This window comes from Arachis ipaensis, chromosome B4, assembly GCF_059453495.1.
Source record: "Arachis ipaensis isolate K30076 ecotype BB chromosome B4, ASM5945349v1, whole genome shotgun sequence".
Taxonomy (NCBI): domain Eukaryota; kingdom Viridiplantae; phylum Streptophyta; class Magnoliopsida; order Fabales; family Fabaceae; genus Arachis; species Arachis ipaensis.
The window spans coordinates 5,325,116-5,341,181 of record NC_142439.1 but is presented as its reverse complement, the minus strand read 5'-3'; the positions used below and the strand labels follow the sequence as shown (position 1 = coordinate 5,341,181).

The following is a 16,066-nucleotide window of genomic DNA, read 5'->3' as shown; positions in this document are numbered from 1 at the left end:
ATAATTAATTTTAATATTCAAATAATATTTCTACACAAATTTTATTCCTTCTTACAAGGTCAGACTGTCCGACAGTTAACCAAATAAATAAATAATACCACATCAACAACAACTTTCTTAAATAATTTTTTAATTTATTGAAATTTTAGTTTATGACTTCTCATTTTTTTATTCTTTTTCAAAAAAATTATTTTCCTTCATAACGTATACAATTTTTATTTATATATTACTTAATAGTTATTCATCTATCGTTTTCATTAGTCACCAAAAAAAAATCTATCGTTTTCATTATATCTTCTCTTTTTTAATTATTTTAAAGTGATAAATTAATAATAAAATATTCGTTTTCCATGATATATATAAAAATCGAGGAATATTAGGGGCTAGCAAATTTTGTTATTTGTAGTCATCAAATAGTCATCAATGATGATTTTAATGGTATGAGATTGATATGAGATTTCATCCAATGATTCACTTTTTTTTATTAGTTATATACTGGCCAGAATTTAGAAAAGTTGTTGATTCCCTAGACTTTTCCATAAAAATACCTAAAAGAGAAAAACTTTTAATGGTATTAATTAGATTAGAATTTAGATGCTGTTTTTGGATTTTGCTTGTTAATTATTATCCGAGTGAGATGATGGTAGTTGTTGAATGAAATGGCTACTGAACACTGAACAGGTTGGCAATTTCTATTTTTGAGTTTAGTGTGTTAGCGTGGGCATTACCTTAGCACAGTTGTATGGGCAACTTCTGAGAATACATGTAACATGCTAATGACATTCCCTAGTGCTAGAGTATGCAACTTTTCGAAATTCAGATAACAAAGGTTTGGTGAATATATGGTTAGTTATATATGATCATACTTTATTTGGGTCCACCTATATACATGGAGTACTATTTATCCATATTCGGATATGAATATATGATATAGGAGGAAGACTCATAAAGTTGTTTTTATATAAAATTGATAGTTATAAATTATTTGATGATAATTTAATTAAATTTATTAAATTATCGAATAATTTTTAAATATTAATTTTATATAAAGATAATTGTATGCGAATTTATGATATTTTGTTTCTAATATTAGAGTAGTAACGGTATTTTTTCAAAATATGAGTTGATGGGGTGTTATTTTTAAATGTGGAACCGTTTAATTAAATAAAAAAAAATTGGACCGTTCGATTTGTGAAAAGTACAAAACGGACCGTCCGATTTGTGAGAATACAGAAATCGGACGGAAGGATTTGTGAAATCGGATCGAGAAATTTGTGAGAGAATAGAAATTGAATCGAGGAATTTCTGTTAAAAAAATTAAATAATTTGAAATATAAAAAGGATCCGATTTATGTATCTTTTACACTTTAAAAAACACAAAAAATTATAATATTAAAATATATCACTATTTTTACTTCCATATAAAAAAAAAAAAACTGCCAATTTATACCGTGATTTAGACTTCAACCTAAATAAATTTCACACAATAATGAATATATTAGTGTGTGTATTGACCTAAACTATCATAAGATTATGTTCATCAAATAACTTAAGGTTATATAGGGTGGAGAATAGATTATTTATTGTGTGATTTTAAGCCCATCAACCAGGCAAGTTGGTTGGAACTTCCATTGAAGATTGATTTATATATATATATATATTTATATTTATCTAAAGTTGAAGTCTTCCATGATGGGGGTCTCCAAACTAAAGTGGTTAGGTTAGGTAGAGATGATGACTTGGTAGAAATATTATCCCCACCACCCAAGTAGGTCCAAAACATCATTTTGTTTCATTTTCTTTTTCCTATCCCCACTTTTCCGTTAAGATAAATAAAGAAATTAAAATAAGTTCTTATATAGCGTTCTTATATTTTAATATTAGCTAAATGTTTTTCTTTTAATTTTATATTGAACTTTAATTTATTTTTAATCAATAATAATATAAGAAAGCAATTGTGCATCGTCAGTGACCAATCTCAATCATTTACTAGTGGAAAAAAAGCACTCTCTTATGTATATATCCCGCTTTTTTATTTTGTGTGTTCCAGTTCAGGTTATGTTTTTTAATAGGAAAAGTATAGGTAAACAATGAAAATATTAAATAATGTAAATAATAGATATATTGGATGTTTATTTTATTAGTGTATAGATGGTTATTTTAATATTAAAATTTAGAAAATTAATTTGAAAGTGTAATGTATTTTTATTTGATTGATAGTTGTTCATATTGTTCAACAAAGTCATTGTCCCCCTAGCATTCTCCTTTTTAATAATATAAAAATTTTGTGCATTTTGTTTTAATATGAATACCATAAATTTGAGAATTAGATTTGTGGTGTATTTTTTTTAATTTACAAATTTAAAGGTCAAATTTATATTTTAGTGTTAAAAATACAAATCGAACTCTTTGATTTGTTTTATATAAAAAAATTATATTTTTATCCATAAACCTGAGGTTCTATTTTCTTTTTTTTACTACAAATTAGATCTTAAGTTTTGTATCTTAAACAAATATGAGTTTTTTATTTGTGAATTTTAATTTTAAAAAAATTTCATCTCTATATTTATAAGAAATACACCACTTTTTCATAATTTGATATAACACATTTTGAGTCTCCATAACTAAAAAAATTAACCTATATATCCATCATCTTATTTTTTCCAAATCCTATAACATCCTTGAAAAGAAAGTTATTCTAGTAGTGAAATTTCAACGTGTCATCTCATATGTTCATTCTGAGTTTCTATTAAGATATTAATGTTTCCACTCTTCACTCATCATGACCCTTATTATCATACCACTCCTACATGAAACCATTTTCATTACAATTCACATCTCATGACTGTGTCAAGTTTTTTTATTCTATTTTTAAGCTTGCTTCGTATGTACACACTTTTCTAAAATTTTAATTTTTGTAATTTTGAATTCAAATTCAAAATTAAAAAAAGGAGATATCCCCGTTCTTTGTTTTTAGTTTTTTCTCTTTCTCTTTAAAATTAAAAAAAAAAAGATTCTCTCCATTATTTTTTTCCTCCGCTCACTTATTCTCTTCTTCTTTAGTTCTTATTGGTCTCCTCCATTCACTTTCTTGAGACACACCCCCACTATCAGGTGAAGGCACGAAGTTTTGTACGGATTTGCTTCAATCACGGATTCGTAATGCTTTGCGATGACGGGTTATATATATTCTTTATTATTTAATCTAATGTATATCTTCCAATTTTGGTAATATTTGAAATATTATTGTTGTTATGCATATACATCTTTGTTTGGTATGTAGCTGTTCATGCAAAAAAGTCAGAATCTCATTGTTGTTGCTGGAAATCTATTTTCAATTTGCCAAAAGTCTTAACCTCTTTCCCTCTTATATTCAATTTGCTTACAATATACAAAACCAAATGAGATTTCTTATGTCAATGTACGTCAAAAGGTTGGATCTTCTTTCACAATAAGACTTTGTTGGAGGGGTTCTACATCATCTAAAGTTTTTCTTACTAGGAGATGGCGCAGATTTTGTCTTCAACATGGCATAGTCGAAGGGAGCAAGGTCAAATTTGACGTTCTGTTGATGATGAGAAATCAATGAATTTAGAAATTTTAAGTATTTAGTATTTGTTAGGATTTTCTCTTTCATCAAACACTATAGTTCCTTTTGGTTATTCATTATGCAGTTAATTTATTTCTATTTCTCATTATTTTTTGTATTTATATATGTAATGGATATATTTATGGGGCGCGCTACACATCTATATAACCATGTAACCAAGTTGGCTCAAGTCCAAATAGAGTTACGCACATTAATGACGAGTGAAAATACGTGCTTTAACTTCTTCTTCTTGTCCCCTGCGTTTCTTCTTCTTCTTTCAAACATATGTATACGTCATCTTCTTCTTCTTTCAAATTCACGTATACCTCCTCCTCATTCTCTTCCTTCTTCTTTGTGCACACAGATTCTTCTTCTGCTTCTCCTCCTCCTTCTCTTCTTCTTCTTCTCCTCTTTCGTTATCGTCATCACCAACAACACCAACATTTTGCTAATAAATTATTTTTTCAATCGAATTGAATGGAATGCAATTGTTAAATTAAATTGAATTGAATTGAATGAATGCAGGTGTTCTAAATCTTAAATGAATTGATAATATCTATAGACAGAGATATTTCGAATTTGATTTCATATAATGGATTATGTTTCGTTCACTGAGTACAATCAGGAGAACCAAAATGGTCAACACCACTGAACCGAACAATAATCATGTGCTGAAAAAACGTGATAAGCATTCAATCAGTAAGAAAAATATTTCTGCATGCACAAGGACTCAACTGAACACATTAACAATCAAGTGAATCAAAATGAGCAACTCCACTTAACCGAGCAAAATGTTGGTGTTGTCGGTGATGATTATAACGAAAGAAGAAGAAGAAGAAGAAGAAGAATCTGCGTGCGCAAAGAAGAAGAAGCAGAAGAAGAACTTACGTGAGCGAATTTAAAAGAAGAAGGATGAGGAGTAAGAGGAGGAGAAATACTATTCTTATTGATTGAAAGTTGATCACCATTTATTCACCACATAAACATTGTTCGGTTCGGTGGCCTTTGTGATTTTGATTTACCAGATGAATATTATTCGGTTCGGTGGCCTCCTTTTACTTTGTTCAGTGTTTAAGATTATTGTGATAGCATGCAGCAATCATTTTCTAGCTGTCTCAACGTAATAACATCATTCAACTGATTTGAAGTTGATTCATTCATTGTTTCAATTCAGAAGTCCAGATCGAAAAAGAAGAAGAACGACAGAGCTAATTAGGTTGAAGTCAATCCAGATCCATAACGAAGAACGCGAATAGAGAAGAAGAATAACAAGAAAGAAAACGCGAGCAGAGGAGAACGGGGAAGCTTATAACGCAAGCAGAGAAGAAGAAGAAGAAAAGGTTTACGTTGAGCAAAGGTCAGAAAGTTTACGTTATATGTATCGCGTGAATCACAAACGATTTGGAGATTGGAGGAGGCGCGTATAGCCAAAAAGACTTGGATAACATTCATGTATTTTTTACATAGATGTAGAGCTTTTCTCTATATTTATTTAGATACAGTATAGTCTAATTATCATGCTCGTTATTTTCTTCTATATTAATTTCTACTTTTTTTATTAATTTTTCTTTTAGAATGCTTTATACATAACTTTTGTTGTATTCTTACATGGTATCCAAGTTCTTACTACAAAATTGTTGCATTCTATCTATCAGACGATTTTATGCAGTGATATGATAATTTTTTAACTGATAAAATTTTGAACTAAATTATACTCATGTAATCAATTTTTAAAATTTCTCTTATATCATATGTAACGGTAATTTATATATTACTGAAAAATCATATAATCATCATAATATGTTTCTATCAGATTTCTTCAATATTAATGCATCCATTAATATTGAACTTGCTATGATAACTCAAATTTATATTCTTAAACATAATTTAGCACTTTCATGTCATATAAAATTTTTGTAATATTGATCACAATTATATATTTAGTTGTTACTTCAAAGTATTGGATTAGTTTCAATGACTTCTCATTCATTTTACACATAAAATAGCTCAATAAATGTTTGGCACTTATTTTATACTAGTTTGTTTTAATGAATTTGTACTCCACTTGATAGTTTAACTTTTCTCTGAATCATACATTTTTGTTCTTTTTTTTCCTATTCTATAACAGTATAGTACTCAGGTTTTTATCTACTTTACTATTCACATCATTATTTTTTTATTTTCATATTTAGTTACATGTGTCACTTAGATTAGTACATTTTATCTGATTTTTTTGTTTGTACAATATCATTATTCAATGCTCATAATTTTAATCATCTATCATAATTTTCTTTCCACCAATCATCTTAATTGTACACCATGGTTATCTTGGTAGAAACTCAGGTGCAGTCAACTTCATATGAAGTCGACTTCACCTGAGTTTTCATCTTATCTTTATGTTCTTCCTCATTATTATTAATTTTTTTTGTAAAAATTATGATAATTGTTCACATTATAAATATTGTTCACATTATAAATATTGTCCTCCTTTAATTTGTTTTACCACACTAAATCAACTTTTGTAGCACTATCATCAAAGTAGTTTTTTTTGGTGACTATCATCAAAGTAGTTTGATTATATATTTTTTATTATTATTTTTTATTTTAAACAATAACTTTATCTTTCAACTTGTTAAAGAATATTAAAGCTGTCAATAAAAATTAAAATTACAGGATAAATATCAAAATTTTAAAATTGTGATCAATCTCATCAAACAATATAAATTATTATAAAACATTCATACATATGTTATTAACATAAAAACACCTTCATAATGAATGGTTTTTATTAAATTTACCATACCTGTGCATCGCACCAATAATTCGCTGGTTATATTGACTTGAGAGAGTTATATTTGGTAGGTAGAATAGTGGCTTGATCAGTTAGAAGCTAAATTAGCCTTTTGGAAAACTATGTAGGGGCAAAAGACTTTGTGATTCAGCACCTATATATCCAAACAAATAAAAAATAATTATCGAAAAGTATTTTGGTTAAATAGATTAAAAATATGTTCTTTTAATCTTATAAAAAAAGAAAAATATATATTATAAATAAAAAGAAGAAAAATATCATTTAAATATTTCACAGAAAACAATTTTTTTTTTCAAGAATATTTAATTTGTCTCGTTAAAAAAATAATTCGGCTAAAATATTTAGCATACATTAATGGAAAATAATTTTATTTTGGTATGTAATATTTAATGTTATTATATCATTTAACGAAAAAATGTATGTGTTGATAAATTTATCAAATGATATTAGAATATATTTTTAGATAATAAATAATAAATATTATTTTTGTATTAAATTATTAGCTATATTTTAATAAAAATATAGAGAATTAAGACATATTAAAATTTTCAAGAAATTAAGATTTAAGATTTATTCTGATATTTATAAAATATCAACTATCGACTATACCCCACCAAGAAAATATTCTTGATCAAGAAAAAGAAAACTTTTCTTAACTTCTCCTCTAGAGTTTAATGGTAAAAAATTTAAGTCACAAAAATCTTTTAATATTTACTCATCAAATTATGTTTTGAAATTTAGTTACTTTCACGTGCTTTTACGTAATGAAAAAATATAAGGTACCAATATATTATCTGTTAATTTATTGTCAATAATATTTAATTATTATATTTTAAACACATATATAAAGAGACACATTCAAAAAATATATCTATAAAGATACTTCTATTAAACATAGTCATAAAAAAAATATTTTTATTAGATACATCTACAAAAATATTTCTATTAAACACAATTATAAATAAAAATTAATTAACAAAAATGATGTTGATAACATAACAAAATTGATAAGTAATGAATTTGAGTAAATAGTAATTGAAAATTAGAAGTGAGACCAGACAAATATACTTGTTTGAGAATTAATTAAAAAGTAAATACTAAACATAAAAGAGAGTGCTTCAACATGTACCATGGTTAACCTATGGTTTTCAATTCTGGTAAATAATCAATGAACCATAACCTCATATATATAAATTGAAAAAGTCTAGAGGTCAGCAATTTTATTAAATTCTGACCAGCATGTAACCAGCAAAAAAAAAGTGAATTATTGAATAAAATCTCACACAAATTTTATACAATTAAAATCATTATTGATGATTATTTAATGGTTATAAATCACAAAAGTTATTGTCCCCTAACACTCCTCATATAAATTTATTAAGATATAAGTTTCGTGGCATAAGTCATTTCCATCCTTAACAAACTTACACCATATGAACATTACACAGCTGTGATGATCTGATTTGAAGGTAAAAAGGTTAATTAGGATTCAATATAGACAAGGAGGAATCATGAATACAAAAAAAGAACATATGGGCCAGCCATAATCTAATTATCTTGGCCTGAGTGATTCCTAGTTCAATGCTAATTAATTAACCTTATTATGAAAAAATAAAATAAATTTAAGAGTAAAACTCTTTCATTGTCCCTAATCATTTATGAAAAGGACCTAACGTTCTCTGATCATTAGAAAATAACAACGCGGTCTTTATCCATTTTTTTTGTGGGACCAAAAGGTTTTTCTAGCGTCCTCTGATCATTAGGCTCTTTCGGTTACTTTTTATCGAAAAATCGACAAGAGGATCCTTTCGATTACACGAAAAGAATGAATAAGAACTTGTTATTTTCTAATAGTCAAAGGACGCCAAATCCCTTTTATAAATGGTTAGGGACCAAAAAGAGATTTTACTCTAAATTTAAATACTAAAATTCGATTTCTAATCTAAAAAATATTTTTTAAATGTGATTACTTTAACATATTTGACTAAATTATTTAATATAATACTTATTTACATTTAATTATCTTATTCACATATAAAAATATTTTTACATAAATAACTAACTATTTTTTTAGAGGACCATGCTTAATTATAATTAATTAGATCCAAACATACATTACTTTTCAAAGGATAGTGCCTTGCTACCAAACTAAGACGGCAAAGGCAAGCAAGAATAATTGCGGAAGAATAAGAAGAAGCCGCCGCCAATATATTTAAAATGTGAAGCAAATAATCTTAAGCCATGACACAGACACACTATATATGATGAAATTTATGTAATTAAATAAGGGCGTATAGACATGGTGTGTGACATTCAGAGTTTCATACTGACGATATTGTTTGATAGAAAGCTATTAATTAATACACATTATTTGGGAAACATTAAGGTTAAGCTATGAAGGATGATATATAGTTACGTTCATCGTTTTTTAAATATTGAGCACTTGATATATAATACTAACATAGTCAATAATTAAACACCAATGAGGTTTTGGTTTAACATAAAAAATCATTGAGAGGGTCCTTGTTAAATTTAGGATTATTAGGGGGCAGTAACTTTTGTGATTTGTATCCATTAAATAGTCATTAATAATGATTTTAATGGTGTGAGATTGGTGTGAAATTTCATCCAATAGCTCACTTTTTTTTGCTGGTTACATGCTGGTCAGAATTTAACAAAGTTGCTGGTTCTTAGACTTTTTCTTTAGGATTATGATCATGACCCGTTGTTAGGTGATATTTTTTCTGTTAAGACACGTAACCAAGCCTCAAAGCATGGCTCTTGGTTCTGTCATCTAGCAACACATCGTCTTGCTTCAGTTTCTTGTTCGCCATTTATTTGTCACTTGGCAAGGAATAAAATAACATTCTTCTTCTTCTTCTTATTACTACTACTTGTCCATTTTAATTTTTATATATATATATATTGTTAAATAGCAAGTGTGAGGAATATAGAAATTAATCTCATATTTAAAAAAAAATGTTTATAAGATAAATAATTTGATACTTTAAGGTTTTGAGTTGGATGTGGTATTTTTTTATTTTTTTACTTGGTCTTTTTCTAAAATCTTCATAATTTTTTGTTTTTGTTGTTTAAATTTTTATTTGTTCTTTTATTGCTTCACTTTATTTTATTGGACTCTTTTATTTAAAAAAAATGGAGTAAATTTTAGCGTAAATCATAGCTCTATTTAAAAGGAGGTAAAATTTGGATTACATGATATTTATTTAAATAAACTAATAAACTACTTACTAGATTAGTCAAAATTGGCAAACCGGAGAAGTGATTATTAAAGGGAATTAAGTATTAGTCTAGGTCTCTAGGACTAGGGAATCACTTTTCTTTTGTGGGTTTTGGGAATCACTCTTTTTAGTTGCCCAATAGCTTCTTTAGTATTTTTTTTTTTGACAGATATGGTTTCTTCAATCTTCGCCTTACTTTTTGGGTATACGGGCCTTCGTTTAACTTCAGTTTGGGCTTTGGTTTTAGTTCTACATTGTGCATCCCAAAAAAAAAACCGTTCGTTCAACGAAATAAAAAAACGCGTTCTAACTCCAATATAATTGGATTGTTTTGGTCAAGGTATAAAATATTTTATCTGTTGATAATCAATTTTTTTAAAAAAAATGTAAATAAACAACTATATTTACATTCTATTTTTGGTCAAATTTTGACATTTTGATAGGATATTGACGTTGACGTTGACGTTGACGTTGACTGTGTGATATAATAAACGTAAGATAACCGTTTCATGAGAAAAAGCCATGGCGGAATCAGTGTGTCTTGAGAATCCTAAAATCACAAGCCTGATCTCGAGAGTTGGAAGTTTGCAAGAACTGGGAGGGGTAAGATGCTACATCACTGGATCCGATCACTCTAAACGTGCTCTCATTTTTGTTTCCACTGTAATCGGTAATCCACAATCCCCATCATCTTCAATTATTATGGATTTTCATGTTAATTTTGATTGATTGATTATATTGCTCACAATTTAAACTCATGATCATGTTTAATTACTGGTCGGTAATAGTTTTTGCTTCAAGATTAATTATGGTGGAGATTCTGATGCTTTTGTTCTTTCAATTATTTTTGCAGGGTTTGAGTTACCTAGTTTAAGGTGGGTGAAATCTTGTATTCTGTTTCAGTATTTCACATTTCCTCATTTTGTTGTTTGGAAATTGTTCTGGATTAAGTGGCTAAACATAATCTCTAGAACATAATTGCAGATTGTGACTAATGATCTTTATGAAAATAATATAAAGGAAATGGGTTGTAATAATAAAAGGAAATTATAGGAAGGAACTAGATTGGGGAATTTTAGCAGTAAAAGCTTACAAGTTCTTTTAAAAGTTCAATTGATTACAAGGAGTATTTGGGAATGATTAATATAATAATATCAGGTAGTAAAATGTACATATACTTTTGAGTCTGTGAATTTAGAAATGTATCTCCTTGCTGAACTTGTTCAACTAAATAGACTAGTTTGTAGTATTCTCCTTTAATTTTCAGCTTGAGTATTGGCGGCAAATGATAATCTTATTAGTCAAGTATGCTTTGAGTCTTGGTTTTATAATTCTATATACCGATTTAGATTTGACATTTTCTCATTGCAAAGGGAACTAGCAGACAAGGTAGCAGCAGCTGGATTCTTGGTTGTAGTTCCTGATCTTCTGTATGGTGACTACTTTAGTTATGATCCTCAATTTGATAGAGAAGGATGGTTGAAGAAACATGGAGAGGTTAGTTGTAACTTTTGCCATTAGAACATGTTTATTATGTAAAGCAAAATCCAAAAGTTGAATTTTCTGACCATGCTTTTGACATGTTTGTAATTTTAGGCTAAGGGATGTGAAGACACCAAACCTATTATTGCTGCTCTAAAGAGCAGAGGTGTTACCGCCATAGGTGCTGCCGGTTTCTGCTGGGGCGGTAAGTCATCTAACTTACCAGAAAGCATTAAGATCTCTTATCTCTTTCAAAGAAATTTTCGAAAGTAACCATTATATAGATCGCGTTGAATAATTGAATGTTTCAATTTTGTTCCAGGGGGTGTGGTTACAAGATTAGCTGGTTCTGGTAACATTCAAGCTGCAGTTGCATTGCATCCAGCTCGAATTACACATGATGATATTAATGGTAGACTGTTGTTTCTGTCATTCCAATTCGTAGAAGGAAAAGATATATCATGGTGACCATTCTAAATTATAATATGTTTTCTTTTTCTCAGAGGTAAAGGTCCCTATTGCTTTATTAGGAGCAGAAGTTGACCAATTTTTACCACCAGAACAGTTGAAGCAACTTGGAGAGAAGCTGGCTTCAAAACCAGAGGTGATAACTGATCTTTCAGCCAAAAATGTGATTTTCTAACAAAATAAGCTATATAACAAAATCCCCTAGATGTTCAACCATTTAGTGTTAAGAACTTCACTCAACAAAAAGCTTCAAAGGACAATGAAGCATTTTGTTTGCTTAGTAGATTACCATTTTCTCACTTTACATGGATATTCTGGCTACAATATTGATTAGCAGAAGTATGGATGACCAAAAGTTATTCATTGTTTATAATTTTTTATAGTTTGAGAGCTATGTGAAGATATACCCGGGAGTTGCTCATGGATGGACTCTGAAATACAATGTTGAAGATGAATCAGCAGTAAGGAGTGCTGAAGAGGCTCATCAAGAAATGTTGGATTGGTTTACTAAGTATATCAACTGAAGTTTATTGTAACCAGCGGTAGATATATATAACTAAATCTTTGTTATTACTTACCAGTAATGTTGTTAGAAACCCTTTATAGTTTCATGAGTTCCATTCTTATTTGCTTATATTCCATCAAGATTTGATTGAAAATTCTTGTTCTAATGATGGGAGATCACTCAATTAAAAGTTTAACAAAATTATAAGGATCTTTAGATAAATTAAAACTATATACACACAAAAAAAAACCTAAATTTAGCCTTTATAAACTAGATCAAATCAATATTCTGAGCTTGTTTGGGTGAGTTTCTAAGAAAAAATCTTTTTTTAAGTTATCTTTTTTCAAAAAATCTTATAGAAAAGTAAGAGTAATTTTATGTTTGGATAACTCATACAAAAATATCTTTTTATCTATCAATTATGTTTAGGTATAACTATATAAAAGTACTTTTTTATTTATTTATTACGTGAAAAACATCTTTTTTTAAAGAAAAAGATCTTTTAAAAAATATGTAAATTGTAGCTTCTCAAAATCGATGTTTTTTTTTTTATTTTTCTAGTGTTTTTATTTTTACTACTAGAAATTTACCAAACACGCTAAAAAATATAAAAAATATATTTTTTCATTGAAAAAATATCCTTTTTTTATCAACTTAATGACGTCCAAACAAGCACTCGATCCTTCTAATAAGGGATCAAAGTCCCTATTATGTTGATTAATTCCTTTCAGTTTCACATAACTAAATTGCAGTTTTATATTTTTCTTTTATACCGGGAAGAAAAAAATTTGGTAGAAAATAATAATATTTCAAGTCTTTAGCAATTGCTTTTTCACTCAATCCATGAAGGACACCAAGGTACATGTAACATATTGCTCAATAAATGTTGTATCCTTTACAACCTATACACAAAACATTTTCCCTAAAGAATTGAAGATAAACAATCTTGATTAGCTATTTGTTTGTTATTTGGAATTTGTTTTCTGAAAGGATAAAACTAAAATATTAGGGATAGAAGCAACAGATATTCCTATTTTAAGTTTTACAGAGATAAAAAAAAAAGGTTTTATAATCATGAATTTTATATATAATACTAAAAAACTTATTTAATATTTATAGTTTCTTAATTATTGTGATTTTGGTTATGTAATCTCTCTAAATTTAATTACGAAATATATCTTATATCTATTTTTCAATATCAGATAAGTGGTACACCTCTTTCAATTTTTGTTTCTTTTCCAGCACTCATTAATATAAGAGAAATCTGACTATATAGAAATGAACAAAGCAATGACGTATTCAGTGACGCTCTTGTTTAGTTAAGAAAAATCTTACTGTATAGAAATGGCTTTTATATAGTGCCTCTCATTCCCTGTTCCATTAATTAGCCTCATCATTAATTGTTTAGCATAGTTTAAAGTAGAGATGTCAAGTCCTCAGTGTTTTGAGAATCCACCAAACCTGAACTCAGGTGTCCATGGCTCAGGGAATATCCAAGAACTTGGTGGTGTTAAATCCTATGTCACTGGTCCCCATGATTCCAAGTTGGCACTTATACTAATCTCTGATGTATTTGGTAATAACATCTTCAATTTCTTATCCTTTTAACTTGTTTTCTAGTTTAGACTAATTGTCAAGTGTGTCATTATTTACATATATATGAAATTGTTTCAGGATATGAAGCACCAAATCTAAGGTAATTGAAAGTTTTCAGTACCATGATTTTTATTTGATCAAGCAGATGACTAAAGAATAGAATTGTAAGCTTCTAACTTAGTTGCAAGGAATGAACAAGTTTTGTCCAACAAGGATCTTAGCTTTTATGGTTTGGCCTTTATCAAATTTGCATGCTTCTTATGGAACTAACTAGTTGCAATTAGCTTTGAGTTTGACATTCTTTCACTGATAAAGGAAACTCGCCGACAAAATGGCAGCAGCCGGATTCTTGGTGGTTGTTCCTGATCTTCTGTATGGAGACTACTTTGATCTTGAAAATCCTCAGTTCGACCGAGCTGCATGGCTACGAGCTCATGGGACGGTTAGTCTCCTACTCACACGCGTGCAATGTTGTTTTTCGAGTTAAATCTCAATTTGCCCCCAGAATGACCCCCCTCCCCCCCCCCAAATTTCGTTAGCCCCAAAATCCCTAAATTTGCAATTGTGGCTCCAACTTGGCCTTGCGATCATCTCCGTTACTAGAATCCTGATTTGATGCAATTGCATGACACGGTGGACACCACTTAAACCACGACGCATTGGTTTTGCGCGCAAACCCTTTGGAAACCACGTCGTTCTTTCCACTACGACGATCATAAGTTGCCAAACATCAAGAAAACCCTTACACTACGTGGTTTCCAAAGAGTTTGGGCGTGAAACCAATGCGTCGTGGTTTAAGTGGTGTCCACCATGTCACGCAATTGCGCTAAATCAGTATTCCCGTGACGGAGATGATAGCAGGGGCACACTGGAGCCACAATTATAAATTTGGGGGTTCTAATTGGGCCAACGAAATTTTGGGAATCATTCTGAGCATTAGACCAAATTTTAGGGGGCAAATTGAGATTTAACTCGTTGTTTTTCTCATTTGTATCGAACTCTAGAGTTTTAAATTATAAAAGTTCTGATATCATGTTATAATACTACTTAGCTCAAAAGTTTAAATTGATTGAAAAAGCTATACGAATGATTCTATATATATAAATCTGTCACTTGATATATAATGTTTAACTATTACAACTTGCTTATGAAAATATTCAATCTTACTATCTTTTCCTCATAGGATAAGGGATGTGAGGATGCCAAACCTTTATTTTCTGCTCTAAAGAGTAAAGGTGTTACAGCCATAGGAGCTGCAGGCTTCTGCTGGGGAGGTGACACATTTTCACTCTTTATCAATTAACACAATAAATACTTTGTTAGTCTCTTAACAAGAGATCTTGAGTTAAAAACTTTAAAAATAGGAAAAATTAAGACTTAATAAGAAGGGATTTGGATTTTGGAATAGAGTATAACTATAGCTTTAATTTGTTACAGGGGTGGTGGTTGTGAAATTGGCAAATTCCAGTGACATTGACATGCAGGCTGCAGTTATTTTGCATCCTGGTCCAATCCCAGATGATGAATACAGTGGTAAACTAAACTTAATTATATTATTTCTATCTTAAACAAATATTCATGGTGACAAACTTCTTCATTCATTTTCAGAGATCAAGGTTCCTGTAGCTCTATTGATGGCTGAAAATGACAATTGTTATACACCAGAGAAAGCAAAGCAAATTGGTGAGATGTTGTCTGCAAAACCAGAGGTGAGAATTTTAATTTAATTTCTTAGAAAACTCTCTCTCAATGAGAAAATGAATTGTGTGAATATTGATTAAACAGTTAGAGAGCTTTGTGAAGATATACCCGGGTGTGTCTCATGGATGGACAGTGAAGTACAAAGTTGATGATGAAGGAGCTGTGAAGAGTGCTGAAGAGGCACACCATGACATGTTGAATTGGTTTATCCACCATGTCAAGTGAAGATATTAAAACAAGAAATCAATTGGGATTGAGGAGAGAGTCTTGGATTTTTTCTACTTAGAGTGGTGATCAATCATTAGAATAAAGAATAATGCTGTGGGATTAGCTTTATAATATGTTACTATTGTATATGTAATTTCTTGAACAAAATAATTTTCAACAGAAGAATGTTTGCTACCAAACCATTGTTTTTGGGCATGGATGCATGCAACAAATTTTTTTTTCAACTAAACTAAGTGTATATCAAATTAGTTATATATATAGAATATATTTTAAAAATTTAAAGTATAAAATATATATTAAAAATATTTAAAATAATATATATATATATAAAATTAATTTGATGACGAATATTTAATGTGTACATAATATTTTTATGAGTAAAGTATGGTTTTTGTCCCCAACGTTTGGGGTAAGTTTCAAAGTTGTCCCTAACGTTTCAATCG

General features: G+C 29.1%; 2 protein-coding genes across 2 annotated transcripts; both read left to right on the top strand.

The window, feature by feature from the left end:
• The first annotated feature begins 10,080 nt into the window (after positions 1–10,080).
• LOC107637526 (endo-1,3;1,4-beta-D-glucanase) lies at positions 10,081–12,234 on the top strand. The gene is made up of 7 exons (XM_016340935.3): positions 10,081–10,313; positions 10,497–10,518; positions 11,017–11,140; positions 11,240–11,330; positions 11,448–11,537; positions 11,629–11,729; positions 11,977–12,234. Exons 1-7 carry the CDS (start codon positions 10,166–10,168, stop codon positions 12,115–12,117), a joined length of 717 nt encoding a protein of 238 aa, XP_016196421.1. The 5' UTR covers positions 10,081–10,165; the 3' UTR covers positions 12,118–12,234.
• Positions 12,235–13,311: 1,077 nt separating this feature from the next.
• Positions 13,312–15,802, top strand: LOC107638571 (endo-1,3;1,4-beta-D-glucanase). Its single transcript, XM_016341907.3, has 7 exons — positions 13,312–13,674; positions 13,773–13,794; positions 14,010–14,136; positions 14,878–14,968; positions 15,132–15,227; positions 15,303–15,403; positions 15,480–15,802. Exons 1-7 carry the CDS (start codon positions 13,524–13,526, stop codon positions 15,618–15,620), a joined length of 729 nt encoding a protein of 242 aa, XP_016197393.1. The 5' UTR covers positions 13,312–13,523; the 3' UTR covers positions 15,621–15,802.
• Positions 15,803–16,066: the final 264 nt, after the last annotated feature.

What these genes read in the sequence shown, in the direction of transcription:
- LOC107638571 (XM_016341907.3), top strand. Translation starts at nt 13,524, where the DNA reads ATGTCAAGTCCTCAGTGTTTTGAGAATCCACCAAACCTGAACTCAGGT. An exon ending in ACTAATCTCTGATGTATTTG is followed by an intron (nt 13,675 to 13,772) that starts GTAATAACATCT and finishes AAATTGTTTCAG; the next exon opens with GATATGAAGCACCAAATCTA. An exon ending in TATGAAGCACCAAATCTAAG is followed by an intron (nt 13,795 to 14,009) that starts GTAATTGAAAGT and finishes TCACTGATAAAG; the next exon opens with GAAACTCGCCGACAAAATGG.
- LOC107637526 (XM_016340935.3), top strand. Translation starts at nt 10,166, where the DNA reads ATGGCGGAATCAGTGTGTCTTGAGAATCCTAAAATCACAAGCCTGATC. An exon ending in TTTTGTTTCCACTGTAATCG is followed by an intron (nt 10,314 to 10,496) that starts GTAATCCACAAT and finishes TTATTTTTGCAG; the next exon opens with GGTTTGAGTTACCTAGTTTA. An exon ending in TTTGAGTTACCTAGTTTAAG is followed by an intron (nt 10,519 to 11,016) that starts GTGGGTGAAATC and finishes CTCATTGCAAAG; the next exon opens with GGAACTAGCAGACAAGGTAG.